The sequence below is a fragment of the Beta vulgaris genome, chromosome 2 (assembly GCF_026745355.1).
Source record: "Beta vulgaris subsp. vulgaris cultivar EL10 chromosome 2, EL10.2, whole genome shotgun sequence".
NCBI classification, from domain to species: Eukaryota; Viridiplantae; Streptophyta; class Magnoliopsida; order Caryophyllales; family Amaranthaceae; genus Beta; species Beta vulgaris.
Genome location: NC_079203.1, coordinates 9,651,123 through 9,663,660, shown reverse-complemented (window position 1 = coordinate 9,663,660; position 12,538 = coordinate 9,651,123). Strand labels below are relative to the sequence as shown.

General features: G+C 34.0%; 1 protein-coding gene across 1 annotated transcript; it reads left to right on the top strand.

Annotated features, from left to right (window-relative positions):
- The first annotated feature begins 7,412 nt into the window (after positions 1-7,412).
- Positions 7,413-9,967, top strand: LOC104887408 (thioredoxin H2). Its single transcript, XM_010672025.4, has 3 exons — positions 7,413-7,687; positions 7,778-7,900; positions 9,611-9,967. The coding sequence occupies exons 1-3, from the start codon at positions 7,544-7,546 to the stop codon at positions 9,740-9,742; spliced, it is 399 nt and encodes a 132-aa protein (XP_010670327.1). The 5' UTR covers positions 7,413-7,543; the 3' UTR covers positions 9,743-9,967.
- Positions 9,968-12,538: the final 2,571 nt, after the last annotated feature.

The following is a 12,538-nucleotide window of genomic DNA, read 5'->3' as shown; positions in this document are numbered from 1 at the left end:
GTCAAGCGCCTCCAACTCAGCAAGTCGGAGTTTATCATTTTCATCAGAAGTCAAGCCTGCTTGTATGGCAATGCGTAATGATTGAATTTGAAGTTCCAAGGGGAGAACGACCTCAATGCCATACATCAACGAGTATGGGGTTGATTGTGTTGCTGATTTATATGTCGTCATGTATGCCCATAGAGCTTCCCCTATTCTTTCATGCCAATCACGTCTGGACTTTGCAACCACTTTACTCAATAAACTACAAAGTGTCTTGTTGAACGCTTCAGCTAAACCGTTCGCAGGTGGAAGGTACATTGATGATCTATGTTGTTTGAATTAAACTTCTCACATAAACGTTTCATCAACTTATTGTAAAATGGTGTTATATTATCATTGACAATTCGTCGGGGTACACCATATCTGTAGATGATGTGAGTACGAATGAAGTCAACGACATTTTCTTTTTTCACTTCACGTAGGGGGGGTGGTTTTTGCCCATTTAGAAAAATAATCAGTCGCTGCCAAAATATATGCGTGTCCAGCAGATGACTTTGGTGTAATTGGGCCAACTACGTCAAGGCCCCACGCTTCAAATGGCCATGATGCGATTGTGGGGTGTAATGGCTCTGGAAGTTAATGAATGTAGTTAGCATGAAATTGGCAAGCTTCACATTTCTTTGCATAGTCCATGCTATCTTGTACCATGGTTGGCCAATAGTGACCCATTCTTTTAATATGGTCATGCAGCTTTGGAACTAAATGATGAGCGCCACAGACTCCAGAGTGAGCTTCCTCCATGGTTTACTTTGCTTCTTCATCTCCTAGACATCTTAACCAAAGACCATGGAAGGATCGTCGATAGAGAGTCCCTTTATAATATATAAATCGTGAGGCTCGACGACGAATCTTTGTATGTCTTATGTTTTGGATCACTGGCAATTTTTTATGTTCCAAATAATCAATTGGTTGACGCCAATCTTCCTTGTCGATTTGATAAATAAAGATTATGTCGACTTCTTCAGCATATTCGTCAACATCATCGTCATCAGGAGTGACAACCCATCGTTTGCAAACTTCTGCCCCAGTGCCAAAGTGGATGCAAGCCCAACGAGCGCGTCATCCATCTTATTGACACTCCTTGGAACATGTTCTAACTTGACGGTATCGAGTTTGTCAAGAAATTGTGATGTTTGCCTTTGATAAGGGATTAAATCATTCTTTTTGACTTTGTATTCACCCGATAGTTGTTTTGTGATCAATTGGGAGTCCCCGTGAATGTCTAAGTCTCTAAGTCCCATTTCAATTGCCATTTGGAGGCCTATTATGAGTGCTTGGTACTCAGCCATATTATTGGAGCATAGTTGAGTTAGCACAAAAGAGTATGGCAATATATGCTTTTCTGGAGAAATGAAGACAACTCCATGTCCTACACCGTCATGACGAGTGGCGCCGTCGAAGTACATTTTTAAAGGTGGGTGTATTTCAATGAAAAACACGTCTTCACCTGGCAAATCTTTTGATATCTACCATTCTGCAGGGACTGGTTGGTTTGCAAAAAAGTCTGCTATCGCTTACCCTTTGACAGCCTTTTGCGGAACATACACAATGTCATATTATTTAAAAAGCATAGCCCACTTTGCAAGTCTGCCAGACAAAATGGGCCTCGAGAGAATGTATTTTATTGGGTCAGACCTCGAGATGACATGAACTGTATGAGCTTGCATGTAATGTCTTAATTTTTGGATTGCAAAAACCAAAGCAAGGCAAATCAATTGTTGAGTAATTCAATTCAGCACCCACCGAAATTCGGCTCAAGTAGTAAAGAGTTGTCTTCCTACGATCTTCTTGCTCTTGAGCACACATTCTCCCCAAGGATCGCTCCTGCGCTGCGATATAAAGGATGAGTGATTTCCCTTTTAGTGGTGCCCCCAAGACTGTAATCCCCCGTAAATTTATGGATTTTATAAATATATTTTAGTATATATATGTTTATATTTAGATATAATTTAGTTTAAAATAATTTATTTCTTTAAAAGGTTGACTATTTGATAATCAAAGGAATTATTTTAAGGATTTAAGGAAATTAAAATATTTTGTTAAGGCATGCCTTGAAAAACATTTAAAATACTATTTGGATTTGAAAAATGAGTTTAAATGGGCTTGAGGAATCCAAACACTAATTGGATAAAAAAAAGGACTTCTAGTTGTGTTAAGAGTTTCAATCATCAATTCTACTCATCATTAAACTCTATTTAAGCCCAATTGCCTCTTCCTATGCCCACAAGGAAAACACATATATAAATACATTAAATCCAAAATTTTCCCCACACATAATTTTCTCTCTCCCCACTCCCCTAAAACCGATGTCCTATTAATTTCTCTCTTCCTCTCTCACGATATTTTCTCCCTTTTTCTTTCTTCTCTTCCAAGAAACGATTTCTTCAATTCCTCAACAAGAAACCTCCCTTCGTCAATCAAACCACCGCCAACCACCGTGCACTACTGCCCTGCCACCTCATCACGCCGGCATCCCCTTGTCTTTTCTTCCCTTTGTTTTGGTTTGATTGCCTTTCTTCCTCCTCAAGTTTTATTTAAAGATTATGTTTTAAGAATTGTTTTCAGTTTAATTATGTTTCGAAGCTTTAATTTGATGATTTGATTATAAAGCTAAGATTAAATAATTTATAATTTGAAGAAATGAAAATTCAGATTTAATTATTATGTTTAGATTGGATTTTTAGGGTGTTAAAGATTGGAAAATCATAATAGTATGTTATAAACTATGGAATTGATTATTCTTATAATTTTAAGTATGTTTAAAGGGAGTTTTAATAAATTATATGTTGCTGGAATTTAAAAAAGGATATTATTATATTTTGAAGCAAATGCAAAGATTTAATGCAACGGTTGACAGTAAAGCAACGGTCTATTACAACATTATGTGCTAATGCAACGACTTTTGCAACGGTTATATCATCGTATTAGTAACATGTTAGCTAAAGCCCAAAAAATAGCCACACCAAGTGTTGACTATTTTTTCCCTCCTTATCTCCCCCTAAACTTCTAAAATCCCTAACACTTTCTTCCTCCCCTCTTTGGTAGCCACAAGCCCACAACAGTCAAATGAAGTACGAAGTTAAGCATTGTGCCGGAATTTCTCATTTCTCATTTCTCACACATACGAACTGTGCCGAAATTTCACGTCTTCACCGGCGCCGAAAATTCTCTTCCTGAGCAGATTTCTCATTTGCGATGCATTGCACAATGCAGGTCAGCATTTTCTCGTCTTCTCACACGCACTGACTTCTGTATCTTCGCTAGAACACTTACGAAGAGGAAGAATTGCGAAGAATAATTGGTCAGCAATTACCACTCGTCGGCTCTTCTGCTTCTCTGAACCCTCGCCAAAATCACTGCTCGTAGAGGTTGGTAACCTCCCATTCTCTCTCTAACTTACGCGGTCTCTTCGATTCGTTCGAGGTCGTTTAACTTGCCTTTATCTATGCCCTTATGGTTTCAATTCAAGTGCACTTTCTTTCTTCGAAATCTTAATCCATGTTTTATCTTGTGAAATGGTTTGCTAATGTCCATCTTCATAGAATGACATGTATATTTGAGCAGTAAACCTAATTTATTGAAGGCTTGGGCCTTTTGAAGAATGTTCAAAGTCACAAATTGAACTCGATTTCAAGTATGGTGAAGACATAGGTAATTGTAGCCTAGGGGAGATTATTTCCATTATTTTTGCAACTCGAACCAATATAGGGTTTCTTTGTTGTTTGCTTACATAGAAGATTGTTGGTGATAGTGGAGGGTAGACTGACATCGAGGGTAAACTCGGGGGTGACATTTGGGAGAGTAGGACAAATAACACTTGTTTATGGGGATTGTGTTAGGACTATGATAATGGAGTTTTTGCACATATTTAGGTATTCCATCCTATATTTGTTGTTTTAAGGTTATACACAAATTAAGATGCCATTGCGAAGTATATCTCATTTACCTCTAATTGTAGTCTGTGGTAAATGTAAAATGTTTGGTTCATTTCATGATAAATAGGAAATCGTAGTGTAATTATACTAATAAATACATAACGGTTGCAACATATAGCAATGGGGGTCAACTTTTTAAAACTAAAACAGAGGGAATTAGAGTCATCCACTCATCCACGATTGAGAGGAGTAATAGGAATGCAGATTATTTGTCTATATTGGTACACAAGCATATACTCACAAATTTGTCTATATTGATCCTTTGCCTCCTAGGAATCTTGAATGTTTAGTTTTTTTGGACAGGTTTTTGCTCTGCCCTCTTTTCTTTAGCTGACGGTGTAAGGAATGGTTGATAAAAGTCATCCTTTCACATTTTATCATACATATGTAAATCTGTATCTTGCATTTTGAAATATGAATCCCGTCAATGGGATCAATTGTTGATTGCTCCTTCTCTGTACCACAGGCAGCTATAGATATACATACGTTGTGGTGGTTATTGAAGCATCTAGTTGATGCTACCCATGGTTATCGGCCAGCAAGTGTGGTGTTGTGATGTTTCTACCCCCTTAAAGATTATTAATTAATTTATTTATTTATTTTATGTAATTATCAGGTAGCATTACCTCATAGGTGATAAAGTCATGCATAGTTGATTTTTACAATTACCTCATCCCAGCTAAAAGTATGTTCTCATAATGTTCACTAGTACTCCCTCTGTTTTTTTTTTATCGTTCTCACTTAGAATCTTGACACTATTCATACTTAGAGAGAATCTTCTCAATTTTTTTTCAATTTATAAGAAAAAATATAGTCATGTGGGATCTTGTTTGATTCGTCTCAATTAGTACATTATTAATATTCAATCGTTATAATTTTTACTAATATATGATGAAAGATATTTAAGTTCAAAAATGTGCATTGGAAGATGTGTAAATGGAAAGTGAGAAAGATAAAAAAAAACAGAGGGAATAGTCCTTAATGTCTGCCTCGCTCATTTTGGTAAATATTGAGTCAGTCTGCCAGTGTCACTACACTGCTAGAATCAGAATTGAGTAGGATATTGTAAACTCTTAGCTTGTTGGTTAGAGATGGTTTTGACAATGTGTAGGATATATATATAATCACCTTAAAATCTGTTTATGGACAACAACAAGCTGATTTGGATCAAAGCAAGAACCCTCACAAACGAAGGTATACAAATTATCAAGGTTGAGAAATTCAAAAACGACGTACAGAACAAGCTTCGGAAAAACAAAAGGCAATATTGTGAGTTATATTTACTATATCCTTGCATATATCTTTAATATATATATATGTGTAATATTAAGTATTTTTTCATGGAAAGGAACAAATGGGGACTTTAGCATTAATTAGTATTAAGAGCCAACCATTATAGAATCAACAATAGTTTTTAAATTCCTTGAGCCAAATTTCTTTACATCACTGCTGCTCCACCATATTAGTATGAAAGTAAAACTGTAACACCCCAAAATTTTGGTTTCAAAACTTTATAAAACATTCACTTTTCATTAAAATATTTGACCAAACCTTTAGGGTGTTACTGCCGCATCTATTGTTAAAAATAAATGCAAGGCTAATTATTAGAAATAAAAATTTAACTTACAAACCAAAGTATCAAAATAAACCAAACTAAGTTGTCTAATTTAAATCAATCCAAAACTAAACAATCCAAATTAACAGTACTATAATATTTATTAAACTAGGTGAACTTAAAAACTATAGATTCGCTCATTTATGCAATGTAGTCCCTTTCACCAACCTGCATAATATAATTAGGAAAAGAACAAAGGAAACAAATATACAAAAATTAGCGAAAGCTAAGTAATTACAACTCCATCCCGTAAAATATAATAGTTATTATATTTTGAAAATAAGTTTTTTTCTTATAACATAATACAGACAAGTATAACGTATCACATACAAGTATAACATAATACAAACAAGTGGTATTCAATGACCTTCAAAGTGCAATAAAATTTGAAATTCAAATTCAAAATGATTTAGATTTTTATTTGAAATTCAAATGAAAATTTTAAACTAGTAGACTCTGAACCTTATTTAATGTGGCCAATCAAATCACTTGTGTATGCAGGTCTCACATATACAAATATGTGTTAGTGTGAGCAGTGATAAAACGCTCATCATGAGCAGCAACCTCAGCCCACTCACATGGATAAATGGGTAATTTAACAATTAAAAAAGAGGTAAAGTGGTAATATAACAATTGAAATGAAGTCAAGATGGTATGAGGAAATTGACTAGTGAATGGAAGGGGAAAAGGGATAAACAAATAGGGGTTGAGTTAACAAAAATATGAGTTTCAAACATACAAATAAGGGTTGATTTAACAATAATCAGGGTTTCAAATACACAAACATGGGTCCTATCAATAATCAATTGTACTTTTCGAGGAAAAAAACCTGAATGAGACACGCAAATCAATGCAATTTTTTGCTTTATGGTAGAGATCACATGTTTACTTTTAGAAAAACAGGAGTTGTTTTAACAATAACATGTGTTTCAAATACACAAATAGAATTTGATTTAACAATAACCAGAGTTTCAAATACACAAACTTAGGTTCTTATCAATAACCAATTTTACTTTTGGGGGAAAAAGTTGTCAATGTCACTTTTTGACTTAATGTTATTTTAATATTTCTCGCAATATCTTATTAATATAAATCTGTGAGTGGGTGAGGTTGTCGTTGTTTTATCATAGCTCATGTTAGTAGGGTTGTTCTTGGGTGGTTAACCGATCCGAAACAACATTCCGGTTCGGTAATCGTAAGTTTGGGTTCGCTCTTTTTGCGAACCGCAACTGTAAGCGGTTAACCGTTTTTTCGTTACGGTTTTTCGGTTAACCATCATTTAATTTATACTATTATGTTTTACTTAATGTACTATATATTTTCAATTTTTTTGCATATATTTTAATATTATATATACACTAATATAAAATGTAATATAAAGTGGATAATAAATCCATTGAAAAATATAACTAACACTAATAATTCACTTCATTTCCTAACTATTGTGTTTATATTAGTACTAGAGTTTTTGAGTAATTACATATTTTTCCTGATTGTTGTAACTTAGGAACAAATATTGGAATTAATGTAATTGTTTGAAAATACTTCACAACAATTAAATAAGAAAAATAATATTTCTGTATTTTGGTTAACCGTTCACTCAAAAATCAAAACCGCAACCGTACCATTAAACCGTTAATTTTATCAGTTCGATAACCGTATCGTTGAAACTTCTTTTTATCGTTAAGGTAACCACTCATTAAGATCAATTTTTTCGATACTTCGGTAAGGTTTTTCGGTTTCGGTTTTTATGGACAACCCCGACGTGTTAGTGTGGCCTTTTCATGCATTAGGCTTCCGTGCTAAACTTTTTCAAAAGAGCAAAAAGGAAATTGGTTTTACAAACACAAATAACACAAACACAGCAAAGACAGAGACAGAAATAGAAAGTAGTAAAAGGTGAAATTAGAACAGAGGAAGAAGAAGAAGAAGAAGGCACTTATAATAATTAATGGGATCGATTTTGTCAGCTCTTTATGGCGGCGGTAGGGCGGAAGCAGCGGAAGACAGCGGAGAAGAATCTCGCATAATCTCTTTCCACTCCGCTAATCGATGGGAGCTCCACTACAATTCTTTGAAAGATTCCAACCAACTTGTAAGTTCCTTCAACAATTCTCTCTATATTCTCTTCACTTTTTGTCTTTTGATATCTGAAAATGTTTGATCGGTGGTTGGAAATTTGCAGTTGGTGGTAGATTTCGCCGCATCTTGGTGTGGACCTTGCAAGTTTATTGAGCCGGCTATTAAGGCTATGGCCAATAAGTTCTCTGATGTCGAATTCGCTAAAATCGACGTCGATGAATTACCGGTAATTAAAATTTTCTCTTCTTTGCTTTTGTTTTATCAGAATTCTGTTTGACTGCGATTTTCATTGTTTTCTTGTGCTTGGAATTAAGAGTGTATGCTTTTGGAATTAATTGCAAGTATAATAGTCTATAATCACTTTAGTACTGGTGTTACTTATTAGGGTAACGAAACTATTGTAAATTTGTAGTAGAAGAAGACATAAAGGAGTAGATTTTGTATGTCTATTTTTTTAGGTCTGCACTTGCATATACACATATAATTTTGACTCTACCTTGGTGTCATCTCTTAAGACTTTTGCCAAGGTGCTATTTAATGAAATATGGATGCAAGTTATGCTAGATGATTGATCAATTTCATTTTACTTTATAGCATTTGATGCATGTATATGATCTTCATGATGTATGCTGCTTTCCATAATTGTAAGTTTTTGCAGCTCATGAAATGAGATTTCTACTTTGACACTTCAAATGCGGTTTTACAACGTCCAACTATGCTACTTTGGATGAGTATCTGAAATTATTAATACTGTTACTTCCTTTGGCAACCATCATTCTTTTCTTGGAGTTCTTGTTTTTGGATTATGGCTATGTCATGTACTATGAATTTTGAGATAAAACAGAGAAATATAGGGTTGTGACTTGTGAGGATTATAAGAAATTGATAGTTAAAAAAGAAGTTTTTCCCTAATTTGCTACAACTTAGACAGGAAAGGCTATATTTTTGGAGTTATCACATCAATTAATTATCTGGTACATAGAGTGCCTACTTTATTTTGATTTACCTTAAACCTTTTTATTTTTTAGGGGGTTCTATATGAAGGTTTAGTTTTCTCTTAATACTGGATAGTTTAATGATGTTTTTATATTCTTTTTTCTAATTGTCGTTGTTTTAACTTTCATTTTCATTTAAATTATGGTTTAGCATTCTTCTTCGCTTTCATCCACTTATGATAGAAAGTGACCGCATCTTTTACTCACCCCTCAATCTCTTTCTATATCATAAAATTTTGACTCCTAATCTAGTGATTTAGTCCTAAAGGATGGAACCTTTTAGTTGACTCATTGCTTATCAATTATTTCTTTTATATATTCCTTTTGGGAAAGTGAGGTGTACAAGTTGCATAAACCGGTGATTTTCAGTTACGAGTGAGCCATCTATCAATTTTTCTCAACCAGTGCCTTATTAAGAGTTTGTTCTTTTCACCTTATCTTTGGTCCTTATAACTTAGTTAAGATAAGTTTAAATAAGGACTAATAAAGTCTAATAAATAAGTTCATATAAGCAAAACAAGGCTTGACACACTCACAAATAAGTTATGTTATGGCAATAAGTTCAGTTAAGTTCTGATAAGCAAAAATAAGTTGATTAGAACGGACTTGATTGGTTTGTTCAAGTAATTTGAAGTTATTTGCTACTGGTTCGGAATACGGGGAATCTAGGATTGGCTTCTAAACACAAAGGAAAGGGAGCTTGGTCAGAGAAATGCCCTTTGCAAGCCATCCTAAAAGATTGAAGAGGCTGCATTCGTCAGAGTTTGCTTGCAATGCATTTGTACACTCTTCATCATTCTTGAAAATTGCTATTTTCTATTGAAAAATTATATGTTTGGTCAAGTAAAATTGCTTTAATGTTTAAATTTGTAGTGAAGTTTGAGAAAGTTGTAGTGAGTTATCTGTGTTTTTTATTTTGAAATTTCCTTTCTGTATCATAGGATGTGGCACGGCAATTTGAGGTGCAAGCTATGCCAACATTCATTTTGCTGAAAAACGGTAAGGTAGTGGACAAGGTGGTTGGTGCCAAAAAAGATGAACTTGAGAAGAAAATCGCCAAGCATGCAGCATAATCCATATCCTGGTAAAAGAGATGGTTCCATTGAGACATTTGTACTTGGGGGGAATGTGACAAGAAAGTTCTATAATTTGAGGGAAGCATTGTTTCTGTTATGTGCATCTTGTCTATATGTTTACATTCCGAGACATTAGTGTGTTATCGGTTATGCAACTATTGTCCATATGGTTACAATCTGTTGATGCATCAACCGTCATGTTATCTTATTTCTCTTCAATTACGTGCTTGTCTGCTTACTTTGATCTTCCTTTTAACACCGATTGGCTTTGTGATCATTTGCTTCTCCTTCTTGGGTGCATTATTGGTAGTCAGATAACGTTAGTTGAGATGGTGGATGATATCGTGGCTCCTGGTGAGGCATCTCATCTTCTTTTTGTTATTTGTTGGGTTGGAGGGGAAGATGGCGATAGTGGTATTTTGAACTGGGAATTCTTTTTTCCTTGAGCAATTTCTTTAACCTGATTTTGACGATGGTATGGTGGTAAAAGCGAGATTGCTGCGCCCAAGAGATCCTAAGCTGTCCCTTAAAAAAAAAAAAGAGATCATAAGCTTGTGAATTATTGAAGTCTTTTTGTGTTGATATTCTTGATGACAAGTTCAAATTAGTCATCTGTGTTACCGTGCTTTTCAAGTATTTCTTGCCAATTGCTAAAATGAGGTATCTACTCTTGAAAGAGCAGGAAGAGTGATTCATTATGGGTGAGGCTCAATAACCACCCATTCGGTAGTGAACATACCTTGAGAGTCAGTAAAAGACAAAAAAAGCTTAACTTTGGTTAAGCTTTGGGTAAAATTAAAAAATAAAATTTACTTTATTACTTTTCTTCATACGAATTTTGTACAATAAAATCTATATTTGCACATCCATGATTGTTTTTGTATTTTACATGAATCACATTCAAAAAATTATGTTCGTACATCCCATACTTGCCTTTACATCCATCGGTATTATCCACATTATATTTGTACGTTGAAAATCTATTTTGTATATCCATGATTTCTTTTGTATATCCAAAAACTACATTATCACATTCGTAATGGTTTTCACATTTGACATTCATTAGTCTTTTTGTACATTTATAATAATATGTTTGTACATGCATAATATTGTTCTTGAACATCTAAAAACATATATTTGTACATATAAAAATACCAAAAACATAATTAAAGAAATTTTCTATTAAAAAAACTAACTAATCATAGTCTCTTTTCTATTGAACATATGTGCCGCCTCTTTTATTCTCCAGCGAATGGTTTGTTATTTAGGGGTCGTTTGGTTCACTATTTTTGGGTTTCAAGAAACGGAATCAATTACCGATTTTTTTTTTCTTGTTTGGTTCAACCCCTCATCAATCCATTACCATTACTTGATGGTAATGGATTCCCACAGTTTGTTACCTTCCCCTCCCCCTTAAGTAACAAAATTCATTACTTGAAGTTAATGGTTACCCTTCATTTCCATTCCTTGGCTTAAACCAAACACTCAATAAAGGTAACCATCTTTGTTACCATTTTCCTCCTCTATTTGTATCCATTTCTTTTCCATTCTATATATTAAACCAAATGATCCCTTAGTGTTTTTCAGATTGGTAGAGATATCAATAAGTAGGGTCAAACAAGATTCTTCACCTTATTTTTTTTCCCCTTAAAGTCAAATTATTTTCCACCTGCACTCAAGGGGCTAAGAGCAGTTCCAATGGTTCATTTAAGGATTTGCTAGCAAAAGAGATCATATGTTCTACTGGAGAAGTTTGCTCAACTAAGCGAAATTGCCTAAGAGGGTGTTTGGTATAGAGTAATTTGATGTAGGAAACAGATTCAAATAAGCGTTTTCATTTCTAATTGTTTGGTATGAGTGTTAAGTAACAAATACCGTTTCCGGAGGGAAACACAATCCCCCCATTTGTTACCCTTATAAAACTAGTGGAAACAAATCATGTTTTCTTCCTCAATCATAAACCTCTCAATTATTTCCATTCCACTAAGATACCAAACAAGTATTAAAGGTAACAATTATTATTTTCGTTTCCATTAATCTTACCAAACACCCCTAAGTAAATTCAGTGAGACTCATATGCTCCTGATGAGAGAAATTGGTAGATACATGTAACTCACATACCAATGCTATGGAGAATGATGAAAATTAACAAGCTAACTCCAAGGAAGCAAAAAGTGGAGATGGGCACACATGTTTACAACAATAATTTTCCATTCATATTCAGTAGATGTATGATTTTTGCCCCATATTTTAATTACTTCTGCAAACGTCCCTTTTTGTTGTATATTTCTAAGGGATACTTTGTCCAAAATAATTTTTTTTAAAAAAAATAAAACAGTACATGTTTGTATATATTAGAAAAGACTGAGTATAAATTTATTTTCATAATTTCTATATTTTTCTCTGCAAAAAAAAAAATTATCTTATTCATTTCATTAGAAAAGTTTCATATTCTATAATGGACAATTCACAAGATTATTATGCTCGATACTATTCCTACTTAAGAAAATTTTTTCCAACTTGAATAATCAAAACACCCAAAATCCAACAATTGGAACACAAGGTGACACTCTAGAGGGGGGTGGGGGCGTTTGAATTGAGTGACGAAATCTAATCGATTTTCGCAAAACTTCTTTTATGGCACTGTGTCAGGCACTGTGCGAAATACTCGTAAATCTTTGATTTGAGTTTTTGCGAAAATTAAAACGAAAGCTATATGAATAAATAACTCAAACACCAAATATAATGTGGTTCAATCTCACCTCTGAGATCTACGTCCACACGAACCAAACT

Bases quoted from the DNA above. Each gene is read 5' to 3' on its own strand.
- LOC104887408 (XM_010672025.4), top strand. From the start codon at position 7,544: ATGGGATCGATTTTGTCAGCTCTTTATGGCGGCGGTAGGGCGGAAGCA. The intron at 7,688-7,777 runs GTAAGTTCCTTC...GGAAATTTGCAG, and splicing joins TGAAAGATTCCAACCAACTT to TTGGTGGTAGATTTCGCCGC. The intron at 7,901-9,610 runs GTAATTAAAATT...TCTGTATCATAG, and splicing joins TCGACGTCGATGAATTACCG to GATGTGGCACGGCAATTTGA.